The sequence below is a fragment of the Acromyrmex echinatior genome, chromosome 5 (assembly GCF_024713525.1).
Source record: "Acromyrmex echinatior isolate Ae372 chromosome 5, ASM2471352v2, whole genome shotgun sequence".
NCBI classification, from domain to species: Eukaryota; Metazoa; Arthropoda; class Insecta; order Hymenoptera; family Formicidae; genus Acromyrmex; species Acromyrmex echinatior.
In genome coordinates this window covers 11556080-11579009 of record NC_141856.1, presented here as the reverse complement: position 1 = coordinate 11579009, position 22930 = coordinate 11556080, and the positions used below count along the sequence as shown (strand labels likewise).

General features: G+C 33.6%; 2 protein-coding genes across 7 annotated transcripts in view; one reads left to right on the top strand and one right to left on the bottom strand.

The window, feature by feature from the left end:
- Positions 1-1004, bottom strand: part of LOC105153616 (hypothetical protein) — a 10310-nt gene extending 9306 nt beyond the window's left edge. For all 5 annotated transcript variants that reach the window (XM_087406710.1, XM_087406711.1, XM_087406708.1 and 2 more), the window contains exon 1: positions 914-1004. The gene's annotated coding sequence lies outside the window, so the exon portion shown is untranslated. The remainder of the gene's footprint in view (positions 1-913) is intronic.
- Positions 1-22930, top strand: part of LOC105153618 (atrial natriuretic peptide-converting enzyme) — a 24643-nt gene extending 1713 nt beyond the window's left edge. Inside the window, exons 2-13 of one of the 2 annotated variants that reach the window (XM_011068564.2) lie at positions 413-696; positions 10123-10306; positions 16375-16588; positions 17627-17998; positions 18331-18563; positions 18811-19017; positions 19158-19371; positions 19617-19762; positions 20703-20874; positions 21189-21433; positions 21923-22041; positions 22224-22930. In XM_011068564.2, coding sequence (XP_011066866.1) covers positions 649-696; positions 10123-10306; positions 16375-16588; positions 17627-17998; positions 18331-18563; positions 18811-19017; positions 19158-19371; positions 19617-19762; positions 20703-20874; positions 21189-21433; positions 21923-22041; positions 22224-22397 — 2328 coding nt within the window. In that variant the 5' untranslated portion in view covers positions 413-648 and the 3' untranslated portion in view covers positions 22398-22930. Of the gene's footprint in view, positions 1-412; positions 697-2439; positions 2526-10122; positions 10307-16374; positions 16589-17626; positions 17999-18330; positions 18564-18810; positions 19018-19157; positions 19372-19616; positions 19763-20702; positions 20875-21188; positions 21434-21922; positions 22042-22223 lie in introns of those variants that run through there. The other variant, XM_087406707.1, reaches the window with a different exon arrangement.

The window sequence follows — 22930 nt, the reverse complement described above, 5'->3', positions numbered from 1 at the left end:
CTGTTTCAAACCATAAAGTTACATTAATAAAATTAATATTTTTTATATTAACTTTCAGTTGTTATCTCAATAAAATCCTCTTTACATTATATTTTTTCAATAGAACTTCGAAACTATTACATTAAACTTTATTATGATTTCTAAATTAATGGACATTATAGCTTCAATAAATATGATAATAAAACGATAAGTATAGACCTACTGAGAAATGCCAAGGAACGGCACTTTATGCCAAGCGGAAGTTTCAACAGCGGTAAACGACCGATCGTGTTATTTACGCGCTCTCGCCACAATCAGCGGCGATTTATTTATTGAGCGTGTATTTATTGAGAAAAAATAATTGTTTTATAAATCCCGACTCTTCCTATGAGAATAATTGCATGAGTTTCTTTAAGTGTTTTTTTTTTTGCAGTATACGGGACGCTAATATCTCCGAAGCGGAGGCGTGCAGGAGATGCATCTTGGCGATATTCAGGCTTGCGGTTCTTAAAAAACGGAAACGGACAATCGTCTTCGCGTGGTCATCCATCTATTGATACCCATACGCTCACGAGGGAAAGAAATCCACGATGATCTCTGTGACTTCTCGAGTCGATCAAGTTCTGGAGGAGTGCTGACAAAGCGCGGGATCACAAACAGAAAAAAAAAATGACCGTCGCAATGGAGCACAAGCGGAAGAGCTCGTGGGACTCGAAGGTGAGACTCGAATATGTGGCGCACTTTCCCTTCGTAGTTCTCCATGCTTTCTTCATTATTTCGTCGCGTTATTAATTAGGGATTCGGGCCCTCGTGCGAAAACGTCGCAGCTCGAGGCGAGGAATCGCGAGGCGTTATGAATCACGCACGAGAAGAAATGCATTGTTTAACACAAGAAGATACGAATAACGGCAAGCGTTCGAGATACAATACATACTTTCCAATTTCTTCGGATTGATCTTCCGACGTCTTGACGGAGCCTCTGGGCAGATAATTCATGATAAATCCTGAAGCCTATGAACATTTCAAACGCGCGCATTTTCGAGCGCATTAACTTCACAAACGCGTATTGTATATTATCTTTGTCCGAACTTGCACTTAAACTTGTTTTTATTTTATTAGAGGAGGTCTTGTGCGAGCAGAGAACGCGAAATGGCGTAATATTCCTTTGTTGCCCGATGCAACGTCATATTTCTGTCTCGTGGCTGACTTTGTAAATAATCATTTCGCGGATAAGGTGCCCGCCTTCTTCTATTATCCAGAAATGATTCTGCAGAATGGAACGGTGGAACAATTGCAGGATAAACATAATCGCTTCCATAACTCGTCAGTGACATTTCAACGTATTGCCTGTAGCGAGAAAGCGCAATTCTGATTAATTTAATCAACTCTCACGGCATTTTTTACATTACAATATATATTTTTTCATAAAGAGAAATAAAACGGAATTAATTCTGTTCTTTGCGTCGGAATGAGACCTTCCAGCTGTAAGAAATGGTGCCGAATGAATCAACTTCACACAATAACTTCGGTGAAAGTCGCGCAGTGCATCAAGCGTCGATGTTCACCTTCGTCCTTCAATTAATTATTCCGATTTTCTCGCATTACAGAGCGATGTAAAGGTCATCGAAAGACTAACGAGACTGTCACAATAAGGAAAATCAACCTTGAACTCGCACGCTTGTGTTTACTCACTTATTGATACTCACTTATTAATACAAACATTGTCTGTATTATTCTGATTTCTGGATATTTGCCAACGTTGTCGTTATTTGCCATTTTATAAAGCTATACTTTGTATAGAAATTTTTATTAAAATCTAAATTTTTACGTATATATACCCTGATAAAAATAAAAATCAGAGCTTAAATCGAATGTAATAGGAGAATAACAGAAATATAAACGAAACTTATATTCTAGGAGACGAAAATTGAAACATCAAAATGTAAAAGAAGCGTAAATATTTCTTTTACATTTCATTATTTCCAATTTTCACCTTCTAGAAGTTTCTTTATATTTTTGTTACTCTCCCATTATATCCGATTTACGATTCAATTTTTATTTTCATCAAAGTAAAGTCTTAATATAAAAATATCTATCTTAATATAAAAATCTCTCTACATAAAATATCTCCTTCTTAATAAAAATCTCTACACAAATTGGAAGTTTTCGTACATTTTGAATAGAAATGAATCGTTGACTTTGAAGCGTTGCACCCACACGACTAAAAGGCAAGATGCATCGAGACGATTCGTAATCTGCAAGCCGATACCGTTTGAGGATTATTTTTGCGGTCGCGTTCGTTACCACTGACCGTTGGATTATTGTGGACGCGATTTTCCACTGAGAATAAATTATGTAAGCCGCGTCGAGTCATGCATTCGAAACTCGCCGGATAGCCAGGTGCATAAAATGCGTCAACGAGTCATGAATTGGTTAAACATCAAGATTTTTTAGATTTCAACCTTGTTCAATCTTGTTCTCCATCAACGCTATCTGGTGTAATTCGAAATTTCTAATACTCAGTTCCTTTGTGACAGGAAAAAATGGTTAGTGACAATAACTCTTTTTCAAATAAACAATGATTTTGTGTTTTACACATTTATCATTCGCTTCAAAGATTCGCTTTTTTGAAAAGAAAATCGAAAGCTCATACGCGTTGTGCACTGATAGAGGATCAATTGAAGTGATAACACTTAATTAACAAGATTTCTTCGTCGGTAATATTAATCAATTAATTAGAGAATCCAAGATACCGAGTGTTAACGCTTTTACATGCGGGAGTTGTGCCCATTTCTACGCCTCTTTCTTCAGGCGTCGGGAGCCTGATTCATTTGGTTTTCATCTCCAGACCGATTGACCTTGTTCTCCAATAACCCTCCTTGGCCACGCGGATATTTACGCACGGCGAGTTGACGGGGAACTAGGCTGACCGGAATGGAGAGCGATGCGTTAGTTGGGTTGGGTTGCCTGGGTTGGGCCGTCGTCATCAACTCTATTCCCGATACCGTTATTTCATGGACACCCGTTCGCGCGCTTGGTATTCTTAAAAATCACGCTTGACGCTTGTCGCTGGTGCATCGATGTCAAATTCAAATGATCGATGGCAGTGTCTTATTGAATATCGAGAAGAGTTCTATATCAATGTATATCTTGAAAACTAACGTGGTTCTAATATTAAAACATATAAAAAATAAGAGCATAAAAAACCACAGCACAAGTTATAGTTTGTGATATTTAATTATTATTACATTAATTAAAACATTAAACGTTTCGGCCACAATTTGGCCATCTTCAGTAATTCAATAATATTCTTAAAATGCAGAGTTACTTCTAGTTGACATTAAATTCAACAGTCGAGAGTTGTAATTCAATAAACATGTTCTTTTATATGTGAAGATGCTTCATATAGTAATGTTACAACGCCAGTTGTCATATCAAGAAAAGTGTAGAACAAGAATTTCCAGATTCTAATTTAAATAAAATTGTATATATTAAAATCTTCTAGTCGGAATATAAAGAAATAGAATCATTACCTGTTTTACAGCAAAAAAACCAAACGATGAATCTCAAGTATTTCTTTTACACAATTAGAATTTTGTCGTGACATTATGTGTTGTTGTTATTTGTCCTATCATGTATCATGTATTTTGGTTTTTTATGCTCTTATTTTTTATATGTTTCTATATCAATGATTTGCCACCGTATATTCTTTATATTATCTATTCAATATATAATAATAAAAGTCAAGTGACGTGATTGGTAACATCTTTGCTTCTTTTTATTTTGTGATTTTTATCTTCTTCCTTGAAATTTTTGGTTATTAGGTATATAAACGAAAATGATAATGATTTTATTATTATTGTTATATTTTCTTATTTATCAAATGTAAATATTATAAAATTACAAGTATATAAGTTAAATTCTAAATAAGAAAAACTATGTCGTTTGAACGTTGAAGACAATCTCAGAATTGTGTTCAAGCCGCATAATTGAACCATATAGTACCTGGAATGGCGTAAAACGATTTGAAATAATTTTCTGAATAAAATACGTTGCAAGATACGATGCCGATTATCTTGATGACGAAGACAGATTACAGATCAGAGATCATGTCCGCTGTAATTTTTTTCACGATTGTTTTTTTGCTGAGCGTCATGTTCCTGAGAGCTTACTTGTTACTACGTGGATAGTATGACTGAGCGGATTGTAATTCAAGACGGACAGAAACTCGTTCCTAGATTCTTGCTCTTTTGGAAAGGTAGCTTGACGTTTGGTATAACGGTTATAACGGTCAAGAAAGTTACGAAAGAACAGTAGCTCCAATGACATTTTACAGATTCTCTTCACCGGTCATAGACATTGATTCCTTTCACGGTTGACAATAGACTGACACGTTTTTTCAATTCTGACAGCAACAAGAAGAGATAACGCCTTTTTTACATTATTATTATGCGCTTACTATAAATTCTATTTACATAAATTATTTACATAATTAGCTTATTTTATTTATACGTACGATGAGTGTAAAAAATATTTGTGCAAGAAAAACATATTTCAAAAAAATCTTATTTTAAAAAAATAAATATTATCATAACTCATCGAAAAATAACTCATCGAACTGATGTTAAATCGATATCTTAATACGATATCAATTTGGCGTTGATTTGACTATTGTCTATTTGATAATCATTTCTTGCTGAATAATTAGCAATTTATTCATAAAAAAAAAAATAATAAACTAGACTAGATAAACTAGATATTTCTCAAAATTGTATATACCACAAAGATGTGTAATAATTAAAATATATCACCTTATGATGTACGAGAAAAAAAAATCGCATTTTCTTCGGAATGTATGATCTATAAATTGGTATCATTAAGATACCGTTGCGAGATATTTTCCTTATGTATGTATCTTAATACCCGATCTGAATCATCTTCTCAATGATTATGTAGAAACGCTTCTTTCTCTAGCATTAATTTTTACATAAACCTGAGGTTTCTCTTTACGCGCGGTTTCACGGAGACGTAAATTCGACATAGCTTCTCATTTTGGAGTGGAAGTAATCTTTACCCATCGCGCGGTTTAGAGAGCGGTTCAATGGCTCGGCAGCGTTTACAACGGCCATTACACATCGGTCTATTATTATAGCTACGTTCGATTGGTACCGGAGGCAGTTGCCAGTACCGTATGAGACCACGTAAACTTTCACAAAAGCTTCTGGCCGTGGAAAGAGCGCTTTTTCTATCGGGGGAAGCCTAATTTTTCCCGGCCTTGAAGTCACTGACCGCGCCTATTAACGGAAGAACTCGAAACGTGCCGGTCACTCCGAGCGTGTCTTAATCTCTTCCTGCAATCGCTACCGATGCACTGCGTTTATTCGCACTGAATTCTACTTTCCAATCTGGTGCGTCTACTAGATCGGATCGGCTCGTCTCAAGCGCGAAACGGCCCATTATCGAGATCGGCATGGAACTCGCAACCGCGGTCAACCGCGTCGCTCCTACCTGGCATTTGCATTCTCCTTTTTACGTAGCCTCTTAGAGATAATGGCTTTGTTTATTTGAGCTGTTACGGAGCAATGAGTAAAGCACTAACAACTCTCACGTATGTTCTTGCAGCAATGACCATTTTATAGAATATAGCTCGATTCGAAATAGGGAGCTTATATTTGCCTTGCGTCGCATTTATTGCAAAATAAATCCGCGATTACGAGTTTTACTCCTCCAACAAATTGTTATTCATTAATGTATTTGGAACTTTTAATCATTAAGGATTAATCATCATTAAGGAGGACTAAGATTGAAATCAATACAGAAAGATTAAAGAAAAATTAACTTCGATCAAATTCGATTAAGTTTAATCGACAATTAATTCGATCAGCAGTGTTGATTTTTAATTGTCGTTCAAAATGTAATCTCAAGTGATATACTTAATTATACTGTGATAAATAGAACATTTGTGTTATAATCGATCAAATGTTACCTATTTGTCAATATATAGTACAGGGTGTCCCGCATTTTTTTTTATTTTATCGATCTCTTACACACTCTCGAAGTTTGGCTATTTAAATTCGGGACATCTTGTATAATGTTATCTATTTATTAATAAATATATGTAAGTATATCGATGCATAGATTAGATTAAGAACGATACATACTTAAAAGTCTTGCTGTTAATATCTATTGATTGAGTTAATTATTGATTAACTCAATTATTAATTAACTTATAATCAATAGATGCCAATAGCGAGACTTTTAACTAATGGTTTTAATTATATTGTTCTTAACAATCAATAACTTCAACAGAAAGGTAATCGAAATGGCTTTTAATTGTTGAAAATATTTCTAAAAGAAATTTTGCTGAATATATTTCTAAGTTTTTCCTGAATAAAATTAAAAATAATATTTATATTTGAGAATATCTTTGTATATTATTTTTTTAATACTCGTATTATAATTTGTTTTTCATAATGCATTATTTTTTCTTCATGCGAACATCTTCGACATTTGTTTCTTCATGGAAGATCGTCTTGACCTTTACATGGCAATCGAGGAATCATCTGACACTTTTACTTTTTCATTCAAAGCATTCAAAGCAACTTTAATCTTTGTTATTTGTCAAAAAAGGAACATTATTCATGCTTGCAGATTTCCGGTTTATTCTTTCGGTTTGGAAGCAATAAAGGGTACATCGCGTGCATGAGAAAGATTTTTTAGCGGAAACGTTGCTGAATTAGATTAGAACAAAGCAAAGATACACGAACTTTCATTTGACTTTCGTAATGTCTTTCGTACTATTGTTTGCCAAAGTTAGTCTTTTTGTCGCTATCGTAAATCTTATGTAACGATCAAACGAAATAGTAGTATATTCTTATAGCTTCGACCTAAACGCTAAAAATTTACGCTAAAAATTTAGATAATCTACATTGAAATAGCATTACTAAAATATTGTAAAATATATTTTATCTCTTTTTTTAACTGTTTTTTCAAAAATATTAGGTGTTGGAATTAATTCGTAGCGTTTTACAAGTGATGGGAAGTACTTTCATTAATGTATTTTTTAATGCTCATGTGAAATAAATAACATTCTTTCATTAAAAACGCTACGAATTAATTCCAACACCTAATAATTTTTAGAGATAATTATTTATAAATAATTATTATCTTATTATGATACATATTTGAACACGATAGAAATAATTCTTTCAAGATTCATGATTTTTTAAAAATTATTATTTGATTTGTTTTTTGCACGAGAGGTCATAGCTTAATTTTAACAATTTATTTTAAATCCATACGATTTTTACCGCTTTTCTCACTACGAATGCAAGCAGAGTTTGAATTACGAAATACAACGTTTACAGTGCACGTTATTTCCAATAGCATTTTGATATTACATCAGAGCCAATCATGCGCAGCAAATAAAAATCGTTGCACAGTCCAGTACATTGTTCGTGAAACTGATATCCACAAACGAAAGGCAACCTCTCGCATCCAGTTCATCGTTCTATTGCCAGTTTCATAACGGACACGATAGGGGCATAACATTTTTATAAGTCACTCTTATATAACGATACAGTGCAAGGAACTTTTCTGCAATTGCGGTTTTGCGGTAGAGAAATGTTTTAGCTAGCTTTAAAAATACCATTACAAACGTTGCGTACTTCATATGCGAAATATATTGCAAATTAATCATAATTTTGATAAAACATGCAGACGAACATAAATTTATATTTTCATACCTCGTCAATAATTCTTTTCGAAAATTTTGCTATGCGATATATCATCAGTTTAATTGTTCCGCTCAATATTCTCATGTTTGGTAAATAATAGGTATAATGAATCGATTGAATTCCGAACTCTTGACACAGTTTAATAAACCTATATCCTGTAATGTAGACGCGGGCGTGTATCTGTACTGGTTAAACTCGCCTTAATTAGATAATGACTACTCGGGCGTGAATCGCACCGCGGAAGTGATTGAAAATAGAATTGCAAGATAGTATCTCATTCGCCAGCTGCTACATAATGCGTGTTTGTGTCTAAACATGGTTCCCATGTGTGTACTCCAGGTCGCGTGAGAAAATCGGTCGACTCTCACGGACGTCGTTCGAGTATCCACTGTTACCTAACGTTTAGATCATCGCCCGCGCTCTGGTGCGTCTTTAAACGCAACGTCTTTAACGCAAAATAGGATGTCTGCATTTTTCAACGAAACTCAGCGTGTGCAACAGGATCAACTGGCATGCATATCGAAGTGCGGCACACGAAAAAGTGCGGTTCGTCGTATTTCGGCGAGTAAAAAGATTCTCGTACTGTTTAGACGGGTTTTGGTCTTTAATTCTGTACGACCTTTGCGGCGAAAAGCAACCCGTAATTCAGACGCTCTTTCAGTGCCCATCCTAGTTGCATAGGCGCGATCCTTCACGCCGGAGCGTGTGCCGGGTGTAGCATTTGAGAGAACGGAGCGGAGGCGTAGACACATCGACGATACCTGTTGTGATACTTGTTGCGAGCCGCTGCAACCGAGCGTGGAGATGCATCGAACTCGACTCGGGGGAACGCGATTAAATAGACGGATGTTATTTAAATTTAAATAATAATTTATTCATGAGGATTACTCGCTTGCTTGAATTTCTTGAACGAGTGAGGAGTCACGCTCGTATGCGATAATTAGACACGTCAATCGTACGCATGATTTAATCAATACTGTTGCGTGACACGCAGTTAGGATTATCGAGAGAACGTGAAGAGTTAAGGTCACAGATTTTTATATTTTCAACCGTGTGGATGCACGAACTTGGAATTTCCCTGTCTACACTGACAGAAAAAAACTTAGTATAATCGCCATAATTTATAGTCTATAATTTATTGACTGCAATTCATAATCATTTTCAGCTACAGTCTTGGCTAAAAATATTAGGCACTTACATTTTTTTATTTATCTGGAATTCTTTTATCTGCGTTATTATCTATTGGTTACTGGCATTATACGTAAGTTTAAAGGAGATAAAAGTTTTGAAACAAAGAATAATGTTTTAACAACAAATTAATTGAGTTTAAATAATAATTAATAAGGAATGTAGTATTTTTGACCAAAGCTGTATGTACTTTTTGGTAAAATCATAAATATAATTATTGTGTGTGTTGTGTTGTTTGTGTTTTGTTGTATATTGTTAACATTAAACAGCAATAACTATAAAAATAGAGCTTTTTAACGTAATTATTTTACCATATAATTATATAATCACAAATACCATACATTTTTTTCAGTGTGAACTTTCTTGAACACTTTTAGATGTCAAAATTTATCTAAAACCGGCAGACGTGTTTTTTAATTGTTGTCTTAAGATAACTACTCATTCTATGTAGCGCAAACTTACGGCGAAATCGGCTCAGATTGCATTGCTTTGTCTTGACTCTGAGACGGAAGTGATGCGATCGTTAATGCAGTTGTTTCGCAATGAGGTAATCCCTGTTCTTTCGGATTGGTAAAAATTCATTGATGGCACGAGGGAGCGGAATGTTTCATCAGCATGGAGAAAGACGCCGCCCACTATTATTTACTGAATAGTTTCAGCAATTTTGCTTTCGTAATGCTATTACTAAGGCTTTATTTCATTATAGAAAATATTCTCTTTAAATATATAGGAAGCGCACGAAATATGGATACTAATAATACGACGCTTGTTCGCGCTCACATTATGCATTTCCTATTAAAGATAACAGTCACATGATTGATGCGAGAGATTGATGACTATCATGATTAATGTTTATTCTTATAGCTTTTTAATTTTTTTACATTTTATGATTGATTGTTTCCTGCGATTAATAGTTACATATCGATATAATGTTATATCGATGTTTAATAGTAATCTTCTTTTTTAACTTTTATTTGAGTAACAGTATATTGAGTTCACTTTAAACGATCTATAATTCATGATAAAATTCCATTTATAGTCTTTGTGTCTACAATTCGAAGAAACATTTACGAAAAAAACAGATATTATTAAAACTTTTTGAATGATATTAGTTGATATTATTTTTGATGAATTATTTGATTAATACGTTTAGTTTATATTGTATGTAGATGAAATATCCTTAAAATCACCAGTGTAAAATACAACTACGTTTTTGCAGATTTCGGTAAGCACGGTGAGCACCCGAAGATTCAGCCGTGCCGGAACACCAAGCTCAATCTTATCATCTGATAGTGACATCCGCTTTACGAGGAAACTAGGTGGGCAGTATCGCTGTGGATGCTGTGTCCTTGCCGCCTTTTTGTTCTTCCTCCTCTTCTCAGGAGTCTCTATATACCTCGGCTGTAAGTACCTTGAAATTGCACGAATAACGTGAAATTCAGAGTTTTTATTTCAGAGTTGAAATTCAGATGTTTAGAAATCCAAAGACATGTCTAGAAGTTCAAAGACATGTTTAGAACATTGCGTAATTCTTTAAAACAATTTTGGAAAAACATCACTCGAATGGACATCTTGGTTTTTTAATATGATATTTCCGCTATGGATATAATATAGCGCTATCAACTTATGCGTCATTTTTTCCTTGTGTTACATCTAATGATAAAAATAAAATGACACAGCGTTGATAGCGTGTTCAAACGTAATCTAAATATTATTGCTAACACGATCTTCGAAACGCATTTTTTTTTCTATTTTAATAATAAATTGATGTTTACGTTTTACATAACATATTCACAAAAAATTTTATAGCATGAATAAATTTATATTTCGTGTCTATTGATTTTCTGAAATTATAATAAATGTTTTTGTATAAAATTAATTTTACAACTTTTGTGGTCTACTGTGCAATTTTTAATTTATACGTATACAATTATTAGAGTATACATAAAGTATACACAGAATATTATGAATACAATTATTACATTATATCGCAATGTGAAGATAATGATATTTAATTAATATAAAACATTTAAGATAAAATTTTTTTTATTTTTGAATTTTCGAAAATGTTTTTTGATCAAGATATCTTAATAATCTTTCTTCAAGTAAAAGCCAGACACTTGGGATACATCGGTCTTCCATTTAGACAATTTACAAAGTTATTGTACCATAGAAGGATCATTGCTCGACGAATTCGAGAGCGATGCTTTTCTCAGAAAGTAAGCGTTTTGTCGAAGGATTTAATTGGCTACACATTAGCGATGAAAGATCGCGCATTATTCGAAACGTGATGCGTGCACCATCGCAGTTACTTCCACGCTGTAACTGCATCTCGGCTGCTATATGTTATTTTAAGTACGCGTGTTATTGGCGAAGGAATAATTTTACTGAACCGAGACATTTTCGTCACGCAAGCGCTACGGCCGCTTTCACTGTTCTTGCGTACACGCGTCGAGGGTACCGAGACGAGCAAATGCAATTATTCCACGGTTAACCGGCAATCGGCGGCCTGGCGGGCGTGAAATTATCCAGCGCGGTAACGCATCGCAATCGCAATCGCGAATCGCGGGATGGACGCGATTCATGGTGCATGAACGTTTCGTGGCTGTGAAGTGCGCGATCGACGGTAACTCGCCGCTTTGTCCGAATGAATGGCGTTTCCTTGTAGACACGTGCACTTCACCTTGTATCATGCTAGACGTACACAGTCATGAGGAGCGAGATGCGAAGGAGGGAAATAACTGTATATTGTGTCACATTAGATTAAAAGAAGAGAGAAAGACAGAGAAAAAGAGGATCTATTACGCGCAAAATTATTATTCTGAAAAAAATAAATTATTGTTGTTATTAGTTTCTTTTTAATTCCTAAATAGAGTATACGGTCTCTCAAGAAGAAAAACAGTCTTGATTTCTCTCAGTTTCTTCAGAATTTTATAGTATATTATAATTTTGACAGAAATATGATATTAGCTCATTTTCTAATTCTCTTAGGGATTAGAAGGAATAAGTATAGTGCAATTGAAATTTTCGAAATTTCATATTTTACATAAATACTTAAGTAGCACATTTTGGTTTCATATGTTTATTAATGAATAGGATTTATGACAAAGATATTGTATTGTTTTGGGTGATATCATCTGCGTAGTAAAACGGCTTTTAAATACACAATTATGTTTATAAAGAAGTCTAGCATACGATTTCTCAGAGTAGAGAATGTACACTGTGAATGTACGATTTCTAACGGTGAACGCATTATTTGCGTAAAAAGTTTACTAGTTTAAAATTACGTATTCATGAATGACATGTTATATTGAAGTTTTTATAGTTATTTAAAAAAGATTATATATATATGTGTATAAGGCCTAGTTAACGTTTTACTTTTATTCATTCCTTTTTCTAACGTGTTATTTGATATCAGGATAAAATAAAAAAAAATTAAAACGGAGAATTCAAGATGGCGGATAAAAAAGTTTGATTATTATAAAACTTGATTTTAGAGACTTTTCAATTGCAAAATAACATGAAGTTGCCAATTTTGCTTTATTGAAGATCATCAGTATTGAACAGTTAGCACTTCTAAATTGATTTTCTTCTTCTTCTTCTTCTTCTTCTTCTTCTTCTTCTTCTTTTTCTTTCTATCTCTATAGCTTTTCGACCTTAAAAAAAAAATTGATTTTCAAACACTGATTATGAACTTTTATCTCTAAATCCTTCATAGACGTTACTACAATTTTAATATTCGATATTTCTAAACAATATTTAAATTAAAAAAAAATCTCCAAGAATTCCCTAAAATTGAGTTTCACGATAATTAGATTAGTTTTTTGAAATTTGAATTTTAGAATTCTCAGAGGCTAAAATCAAATTGAAATTCAGTGACCCTAAAAACCTTTAGAAAGCAAAATTGATCATAAGTTATTTTATTAGAAAGTTCCGAGAAAGTCCTCACACAAAAGTTAAGGATTTGTCTTAGCAAACGACTAATGTAAGGTCAAGGTCGCATATCCTCGACGTAACAATGATCGTTTGTTACGGAACAGTGACTTGAATGCTTTTGCGGTGTCTTCAAGTAACTACGGCAACTCGCCGCGCGAATCACGACTTTCAATATGAGAAAATTGTGTCGAATGCCGATTACTATCTTAGTAGACAAAGTCGAAGTTGAGTTAGAGAAATCGATAGATTTCTCAAGCGATGCAAATTTCGCTTCTTTCAAGACCGCTTGAACAATAATTATTATATTTCGATGTGACATTCGCAATATGATATTTTAAGAGATACGTGGCATAATGAATATTTTGTTCTATTGCTGAATAACAGAATAACTATTCAGATTAAGAAAATGAATGACAATTATGGCACTAACTGCAATATTTCCTTTTTCGAAGGTAATACATTTTTTTTCGGGATTTTTTCGAGAGTCTAACGTAACTGCTAGGAAAAAGTCCGATCAAGAGTATATGTTGGCGTTTCTTCGAACACTCGGTAACTCGGTCAGACCGTTATGTGTGCGTGCTGAAAGACCTCAATGGGCTTTGGCCGCATCACCTTCTTCCTGCCTTTCATTCTCTACACTTTGCTTGTAAATACGCTCCGTCCGTTCGGTTTTGATTAGCGGCATTTAATGCATACACGTCGCCTTTTTGCACTATGTTTTACTTTAATGTAACTCTCCTGCGAATGCATCGGAAATAATGATGGCTATCGCGAATTCGCTCAGGAGCTGATTTACACCGCATTTAAACTTAAGTTGTTAATCTACGCTGATACAGATGCATCTCGCACATCCGAGCAGCATAGAAATCAGCGATTCTCATCGCCGCTTAATTCGTGTTTACGACCAAGAGAAATAAGAGGTCATGGAAGATACAGCATGAACGTGCTGGTCCATTGAGGCTTTCAACTGGGAACGTATAACGGTCTGACCGAGTTGCTGAGACGATGGGTATATGCCCAGTTCAAGGTTCGACCTTAAAGGTGGGGATCCGTGTCCTTGAAACATTTTGAATACTAATTTATTCTGAATTAGCATTGAAATGACAAACAGTTGATTATTATAAAAAATAGTTTCTTTATATATTAAAAAATATAGTTTGATTAATGAGAAAAAAATAAAATCTACATTTTCTTCATTTAATGGAAAACTTGTTTTCTTCTCTCGCAAAGATTCTTTCTATCATTAATTCAAATATTAATATAAATATTTATTTTGTATTCTTTATAGATGTATTATTCATATATATAATTTTTTTCATTTTGAAAATTATTTTAGTAGTTTGTCAAAATTGAAACAATTTTTGTACTTGTCGCTAGATTTAAATTCGAATGGGGATAGTTTATTAAAATATCAGATTAAATAAGAAACATAATTAAATTTGTTTATCTGAGTTACTGCTTGTCATTTGATGTTTATCAGAGTAATTGTCTCGTGCTAAAAGTGCATGAGAAAGTACTTCTAGGCTAATGTGCATTTTGTACGCGCGATAATGCTAGATATTCCATGTTCATTAGTCACATAAGAAAAATATATACCGTATACCCCACGAGTATCCCGTCTCGGAAGCAAACCATGCAGCGTACTCACGAGAAAAGGTATAACCATAGGCGTCGCTATTATCCAGCCAAAAGGTAATTACATTACCTTCCAAAATTTTTACAATTTGAATTTTAATTATTACTTTTTTTTTCCTTAAAAATATTTATAAGGCGAGAAACAAGACGCATGAAATATTTCAGGATATTCACAAAGAGATTGCAAAACGCGTAAATCTTTTTAAATAATGTGTTAAATAAAATAAAAATCTGTGAGGATTTTACGCGAGAAAAAAATAGTTAAAAGTTGAACTAATCTAAATAATCAATTGAGATTAAAATATGAAGAAAAGAAAGCATTAGAAGAGAATTAATAAAAAGAATGTGTCGCAATTATTCCCAGAAAAAAAATGTTCCGCCGCCCATGACCGTATACCAAAGGGTCAAAGAAGTTCTCTCACCAGGCAAGCCGCATTGAATTGATGGAAAGGGGGCTCGGTGAAAGGTGATTCCTAGTGAGAAACCGAGATCCCTGCAGGCACCTGCGTGCTCCCGATTTGTCTCGTTTTACCCAACGCGCGGAAAATTGGCCGCGCCGACGTTCTAATGACAACGCTTGGCGAGCGAAACCCGCCTCGACATTGTTGGCACGTTTTGCACGCTCGACTCTATCATTTCCAATCGTACATGCATTAGAAAGCCAGATTGTGGTACGTACAAGGAATTACGTGAGACTTCGTGCGCATGGCCGCCACGTTCTAAATTCCTTCCCGCGGCTGCTTATCGATAATTTCGCGAAACTGCCAGCGAGAAAGAGATCACTGGAGACCTCTCATAAATTCGTACGGTCCTCATCAACCGACTTCGTCGATAGAAATAAATGTTATGCGAAGGTGACGTCTAATAAAGTAGCGAATGATAATGATTTATTACGCTTCTGACGAGGACCCCACTGTAATTTTCACGAACATAATATATACCGGTAATCAACTTTCCTTGCGTCTACAGCATAATCAGGCTAAATCTATACGCGAATCTTTTTACCTTGATTAATGCCACTGGTTGAGTAATACATCTATTAATATGATCGACTGCGCGGAGAGCAGTGAAATTATATCGCAAAAAAACTCCTTGCACTCAACAATTAAGCTAATAATTATGTGATATTTATTTATATCTTTCTTATCCTTGGCATACATCTATACCTTTTGAAATTCTTTTTTTTTACACGATATCTCTTATTAGCGTGCACAAAATTTCTCGTATCCTACATTTGGATTTTCTACTTGTTTAATTATGTTTCACATATGAAAAGAACAGTTTTGCTGTAATATCTAAAAATTTAGTTAGATATAAAACTAAAAATAATTTTGTTAAGTTATCAAAATAACTGTGTAGGACACTCAAACTGATTGCTAATATCTCAAAACTTATTTCAGCATTATTCATAACTTTCTTTGACGTTGTTTGAGTTTTCCATATTGTGAAAAAATGTACTAAATTTTAATAAATAATAAATATTTATTTAAAAATATCAACTAAACATTTACAGTAATAAGTATTTACATAATAAAAAAATGATAGTTAAGTGAAGTTAAAAATGATAGTTAAGAAATTAATAATCCTTGTACTAAATATATATACATATATTTTTATATTTAGTAAATATTTAATTAGTACTATTCAAATTTATTAAAATTTATACATTTTTTTAGTGTACATAATAATTATTTTGATGGTCCAATAAAATTATTTTCAAAGCTGTATTTATTTAAATTTTTAAATACTGTAGCAAAATCGTTCTTTTCATGCAGTAAACTTTTTGCTTTACAAATATATAAATGTACTTGTTTCCGAGCTATTTTGCTTTTATTACTTTTATGAATTGTCTATATAATACTTAAATGTATAAGCATAAAATATTTTTCTTTTATTTTAGACACATTCCTTACATCAGATCCACCTGGTGATCAAGTATTTCTCGCAACATTCCGAGTTATCAAAGGCGATTCCTTCACCACAGAATTGGCTGATCCCTCTACTGAGGCCTTCCGGATACGATCACGAGAGTATCGCGACCGCCTAAATCTTATCTTTCGTCGCAGCTGGCTGAAGTTATCGTTCCTCTCATCGGACGTCCTGGCGCTTGACGGGTAACAAAATTATATAATTTTATAATATTATCATTATGTGGATGTTCCATTATTTTATTTCCTACATTCGCCTTCTTTCGTGCTGCGTCATGAGGCACACCTATAAAGACGCTTGCAAAATAAATTGTGCAATAGCATCCAACAGCGAGTCACGTGTGAGATCAGAAAATCGGCCAATTACAATTAGATCTCGTATAGAGATCTCACGAGCTCTCCTTCGGCTGGTTTCTCCGTCATGAAATCCGTTTTCGCAAACGGGAAAACGATGGGACAAAGCCAATATACATTGATGTCACGGAAACTGATGAAAACAGCTCAGACCAGTGCGGGAGAGAAATCGGACGCGATCGCAGCTTTCTCGTGATTTCACGACACTTGCTCCTTTCAGCGTTCAATGAAATGTAACCAACATTATTGCGGCCACGCTCATCAATAATGTATCACACTCGAGTCTGTAGGTTTCACTCAATTTATCCTCACCGGCGGTCCACGAGATGAGTTGCGTTGTTGCGGAATCGCATCATGCAGATGTATCTGACATAAGTATATTATAAAGAAATTATAGACTTGATTTGACAAATTATGAACTCAACTCGACAGAATCCCATATAATTGTACGTTACAAAATTAATATCATATTTTAATAAACAAAAAATATTAGATAGTTTTTATAGCTATTTAATATTTCTTGTTTATTAAAATATCATAATATCGTCAAAGAATATATTTTTAACATAACAAAATGTTAATTTTTATTTTATAATCCTTAAAAAATTACCCGTTTTGAGCTATGACTTAGATGATTTTTTTACGAAGTTTACTTTTAATGATTGATAGAGTAATCCTTATACCTAACTCATTCATAATAATAACTCGAAATTCACGTTTTTTGAATTAAGATTTAAAATAAAATCACCTTTGAATAATTATCTTGATCGTCAATAAATTTAAGAATTATATTAAATTTTAAAGAATTTTAATACGTTTTTAGAGAGTTTTCTTTCCCAATATAAGCAGTTTATACTTATACATTTATAGGGTAGAAGGCCGTGATTTAGTGGTACACTTTGATGTGAAATTTGACCCGCGATATCAGACTATAACTACTGGGAATATCGTGGACATTCTGTCGCGGGAATTGAATCCCGAAACTTCGCGATACCTGACGAATCTGACGATAGAAGCGAAGAGCCTCGAAGTGCAAGAAAGCTTGAAGGCCCTCAACGCACAGAATAGTCCGCAATCGACCGTTTCAACGTTACCGCCGACAACGACAGCTCCTCCTCCAAGAAGATGTAGCAAGTTGGACTTATCATACTGTAAACATCTCCCCTATAATATCAGCTCGTATCCGAACATGTTAGGACATGGATCGTTGTCAGATGTCGAAGAAGATGTTATTGCTTTTAGGTATATCTCCCTAGATTAAATAAATCCACGGTAATCTCAACTAAATTAGAAAGAATACATCACTTTACAGCAAAAATCATACATTTTATTAAGCTTTATTTTATTGAAAAAAAAATTGTTAAAAAGGATATGAAAATTTTATAAGTTCAATTATATTATCTTATGTAATTCTAAAATATTATTTTTTACATTTTACTGTTAATTAGATAACAATTTAAAAATTACAGTTATTGCAAAAATTAATTAGCTTGTCTTTTCTTATTATATTTTGAAATTGGTAATATGATCTAAAATTAATATACATACATATATATCTATATAATTGTAATTAGGGAACTGGTGGACGCGGAATGTTATCCGTTAGCCTACGACTTCGTTTGCCAAGTGTTGCAGCCTGCATGTCGAGCGAGTCAACCGGAGGATCTGCTGGAATTGCCTTGCAGGAGCTTCTGCAGGGAGTTCTGGAATGGGTGCGGCAGTCGTCTTCCCGAGAAGATAAAACGCGCTTTGGATTGCTCCAACTTTCCGGAGTATACCGGTCCTGGCAGCTGCCGGCCAAAGCCAGGTACGATTAATTAAAACAAAGTAACATCTAATGTAATCTCTCTTTAATCAAGTTACAAAAAGTACAATATTTGATACTCTCTAAAACTTTAGAAACTCATTCTGAAGAGTGAAAATCTTACTCTTAAAGATTGAAAATTGAGACACTCTCTTTTTCAAGACTGTCTCGATTTTTACTCTTCATAATGAGATTCCATTCCAAAGAATTTAGGAAATAAACTAATCAGTTAATACGAATATCAATGTAGGATGCGTGCAAGCGCTTCAGTCGAAAGCCTTATCTTCGAGGATTTGCGACGGCGTGATTGATTGCCCGGATCTTTCTGATGAAAAGAACTGCGCCTACTGCCGGGATGGTTACATGCATTGCGGAGTAGGAAGAACCTGTGTACCACATACGAAGCGATGCGACGGCGAAGCCGACTGTCCAAACGGCAGTGACGAGAAAGACTGTTGTAAGTAACATGATGAGTAATACAAGTAGGCGAAGGATTGCGCTTAAAGATGTTCAATAAAAATATTAATTAATTTTTAATAAAGAAGTGAGGTTGACTAAATCAAAATAAATGCTCTTTATTTTTATATTTTGTTGCAGTATTTTTGGCATCGAGTGTCCACGAATTAAGATCACAATCCTGGAGCACACCGCACGTGGCAAAATACAATAAAGAGGGTTACGTTGTATTCAATGAGAAAGGTACTGTTGGCAAACTTTGTACCGCGAATTTGAACGCTACTCTACCAGAAACGGAAATGGATAATGTTCTCCAAACAGCAGCAAGCTCATTGTGCACCTTACTTACATATACGCAAGTATCTCTTTGTATAAATATATCCTTTTTGTAACATAAAATGGAAATTAATAGTAGAAGAGTAGCAGTTTAAACTTAAAAGGTTTTAAAGGAATCTTCATTTTTAATGAAGATATTGTATATATATAATTTTAAGTTAAAAAACAAAGTTACTTTTTGACTAATCTAATATATAATTACATTTAGTATGATTAAAAAAGAATTCCATAATTTGAATTGTTTTTTGCAACTCTTCAATATAGTGGCGTCGCTTCCGTTGAAGTAAGGACTGATGACGAAGAGGATGTCCCATACGTGTATATGGAAGATCCTTCAGCACCGGAAATTACTTTTGTTCGGGCTCCTTGCCCAAGCAAAGAAGTTCTATACGTCCGCTGTTCCGATCTCGGTATGAAGTAGAATCCTCTACTTATTCGTTATATAAGTTGCTTTCTATTTTCATACAAAGTGATACTGTAAAATTATGTAAGTATTTTATACTCAGATAATGACATTACTACTTGCTTACTTTAGAGACAAAATTATCGCATAACGACAGATTTAAAATTTCACTTTTAATGTAAACTAACAAGATATAATTCGAGACTCCGAATCATTTGTTGTTAATTAATTAGGTGCTCGCAGTATGATTAATTTATTGTTTAGTGAATTTATATTTGCCAAAGTTTTATGACATGATTGACGTCTGTTTGAGAATCCGTTACAGTTTTAGGAACCTGAGAATAATCATGGACAGATCGTTTAATCAATATTGAACGTGAATACGTGTAACTTTGTTGAAGATGACTCCAAAGAGAGTGAAAACATTTAAGAATTCGTAATAAAACTGTACATAATTTATTATTATGAATTATTTTATATGAATTAATATTTATGCGCACCCATTTCACTGACTCTCATTAATCTTAATCTTACAGTTGTTTATTATTTTAACAAGATTCAATAAAGCACACGGTTTCAAGCTTGTGCAAATTATAAATAAAGCTTTTGTAAATTGTAAGTAAAAATGGAGACGAATCTCACATGTCAGAATAAAATGGCAGGTGCATTTAACTAAGTTATAACATGACGTCACAAATGAAAATTATCTGAGTTTTTATGTAAATGGAAAGCAATTATAACAAACTTTTTGATAAGCGCTTTGGCACAATTATGCATGTTATTCTAAACTTTTTCTAATTTATTGTTATAATTTTTAAAATTGAAATTATTACTTTTATTATCATTTTTTATGTACGCTCATCTTATATTCTGATTATCATATTTCTATTTATATTTTTATCTTGCTCATTCATACTTATGTTTTGATTTTGATTTTTGAAAATCAGAATGCGGAATACAACCTTTACGTACTAATGACGGTACTAATGGTCTCAATAAGATGGCAGAACCTGGTGATTGGCCTTGGCATGTTGCACTCTTCAAGGAGGGAGTTCATGTTTGCGATGCTACTCTCGTGGCGGATAATTGGTTGCTTACAACTGCATACTGTTTTCAGGGGTCAGTTTTATAAAAAGTACACTGAGAAAAATTTCAGGTTGAATAAACAAACCAGTAGATTCTGATCATATCAATCAAAAGAACTTTGATTATCTCAATTAGAATTATAATTGATTCAACCGTTTGATGTTTAACCAGAATTTTTAAACATTCTACGAACGTTTTTAGAAATTATGTGCTATATAGGATCATATATAATCTATCCATTAATATTATAATTGTAAAATTATCAAGTAAAAAATAGTTATCATTTTTAATGTATTACATTACACATAAATTCTGTTCTTAATTTCAATGATGTCCACTTTTTATAGTCAACCGAAAGCGGAATGGTCGGCCCGACTCGGTGTCGTACGACTTTCAAGCACATCACCCTGGGAACAAGAACGCAGAATTGTCGGTATGATCAAATCACCAGTGGAAGGGACGACCGTTCTGGTAAAGTTGGATAGACCGGTGACGACCTTTTCGGACTTCGTGAGACCGGTTTGTCTGCCCTCCAGCGAGGATCCACCGAGTAACACATCGCAATGCAACACTCTTGGCTGGGCGAGAAATCGTATGTACATAAGTGATTCATAATTGTCCTTCAAAATTTAGAAAGTCTATTTTTAAAAGTTGGAATATTTTTTGTGAATTTTTTAAGCGCTATTTAACATTAAAAAATAATTTTAATTATTAAAAAAAGTTTACTTAATACATTACTGTACTTGAAGTATATATTTTCTATTAATAAAAAAATATTTACATTAAAGAACTACGTTAATATATAATTATATTAACAATATATATGTATATTAATAATTTGATTAAAACTCTATATTAGATAAAGAAACATAATTTATATTCTTTCTCTCTCTCTCTCTCTCTCTCTCTCTCTCTCTCTCTCTCTTCTCTTTTCTCACCCGTTCTCTTCTGTATATAGAATGCTTACATCAAATATATATAATCCTATTTTTTGGTTTTAGTAATTGAAAAATAAAGTATAAAGAGGTTTGAAAAAATATATATATATATAATATTTCTCTTTTCCTTTCTTTCCTAATAGGCGATGTATTGCAAAGAGTACAACTTAAACATAGTGCAATGGAGAAATGCGAGAATATCAGCATCCCTTCAGTGAACAGTGTCTGTACCGAGCAAGCATATTCCACAGATGATTGTAACGTAAGTTAAAACATAACACCATAAGCCTTTTATTGCCTTTTATTCTATTAAACCACTTTCTGTTGCTTTTATTCTTTTACTTTTAGATAAAATTTATTTCATTATATCTCAAGACATAAATGAATTCTAAGCAATAAACGGAATTGGTTAATCAGACGAAGTAACACTTATTATTTTAACAGGAAGAAGAAGTCGCCGGCAGTTCAATGCTGTGTCTTCAAACAGATGATCGAAAATGGATACTGACAGGCATTGGTAGTTGGAGGATAGCTTGTTCAAAGGACGGCATCGAAAGACCTCGATTATATGATAAAATTTCGTCTCATATAGATTGGATCAAAGCTACCATTGGCTAAGAAATCTATTTGAGTTAACATCTGCTAAATGTTACACTGCGAACAAGACGCATGCATGACGGATCCTAGAAATGGAAAGAAATGATCATTGTATTAAAATAAGGGACTGATATCGAAATTGTGATAGAAATTTCTAAACTATGTTACAAGTGATTACGATTGTAATCACTTGTAACATAGTTACTATACGCCGATAACGACTTAATCGCATCCGCCTTGCACAAATACATGTTGCTGTTATCAATAAATAATTTTATTACGTTCGATGTGTCCTGTTAATAATCAGCGGAACGTGCAATTGCATTCTTGTAAATATTTATCTTCTTTATGTCTAGGATATAAAAAAACCTGTTACCGTGGCATAATTTTTTAACTTATTTTTCTCTTTACATTTATTCTATCATGCATATACATAATTGCTTTGTACGTTATCTTCTAGGTTTATACCATTATTTCAGTGTTTATCCATCTACTTTGTAAGATCCATCTACTTTGTAAGATCGTTTACTTATTAAAGTTTCTTAAAATAGTAA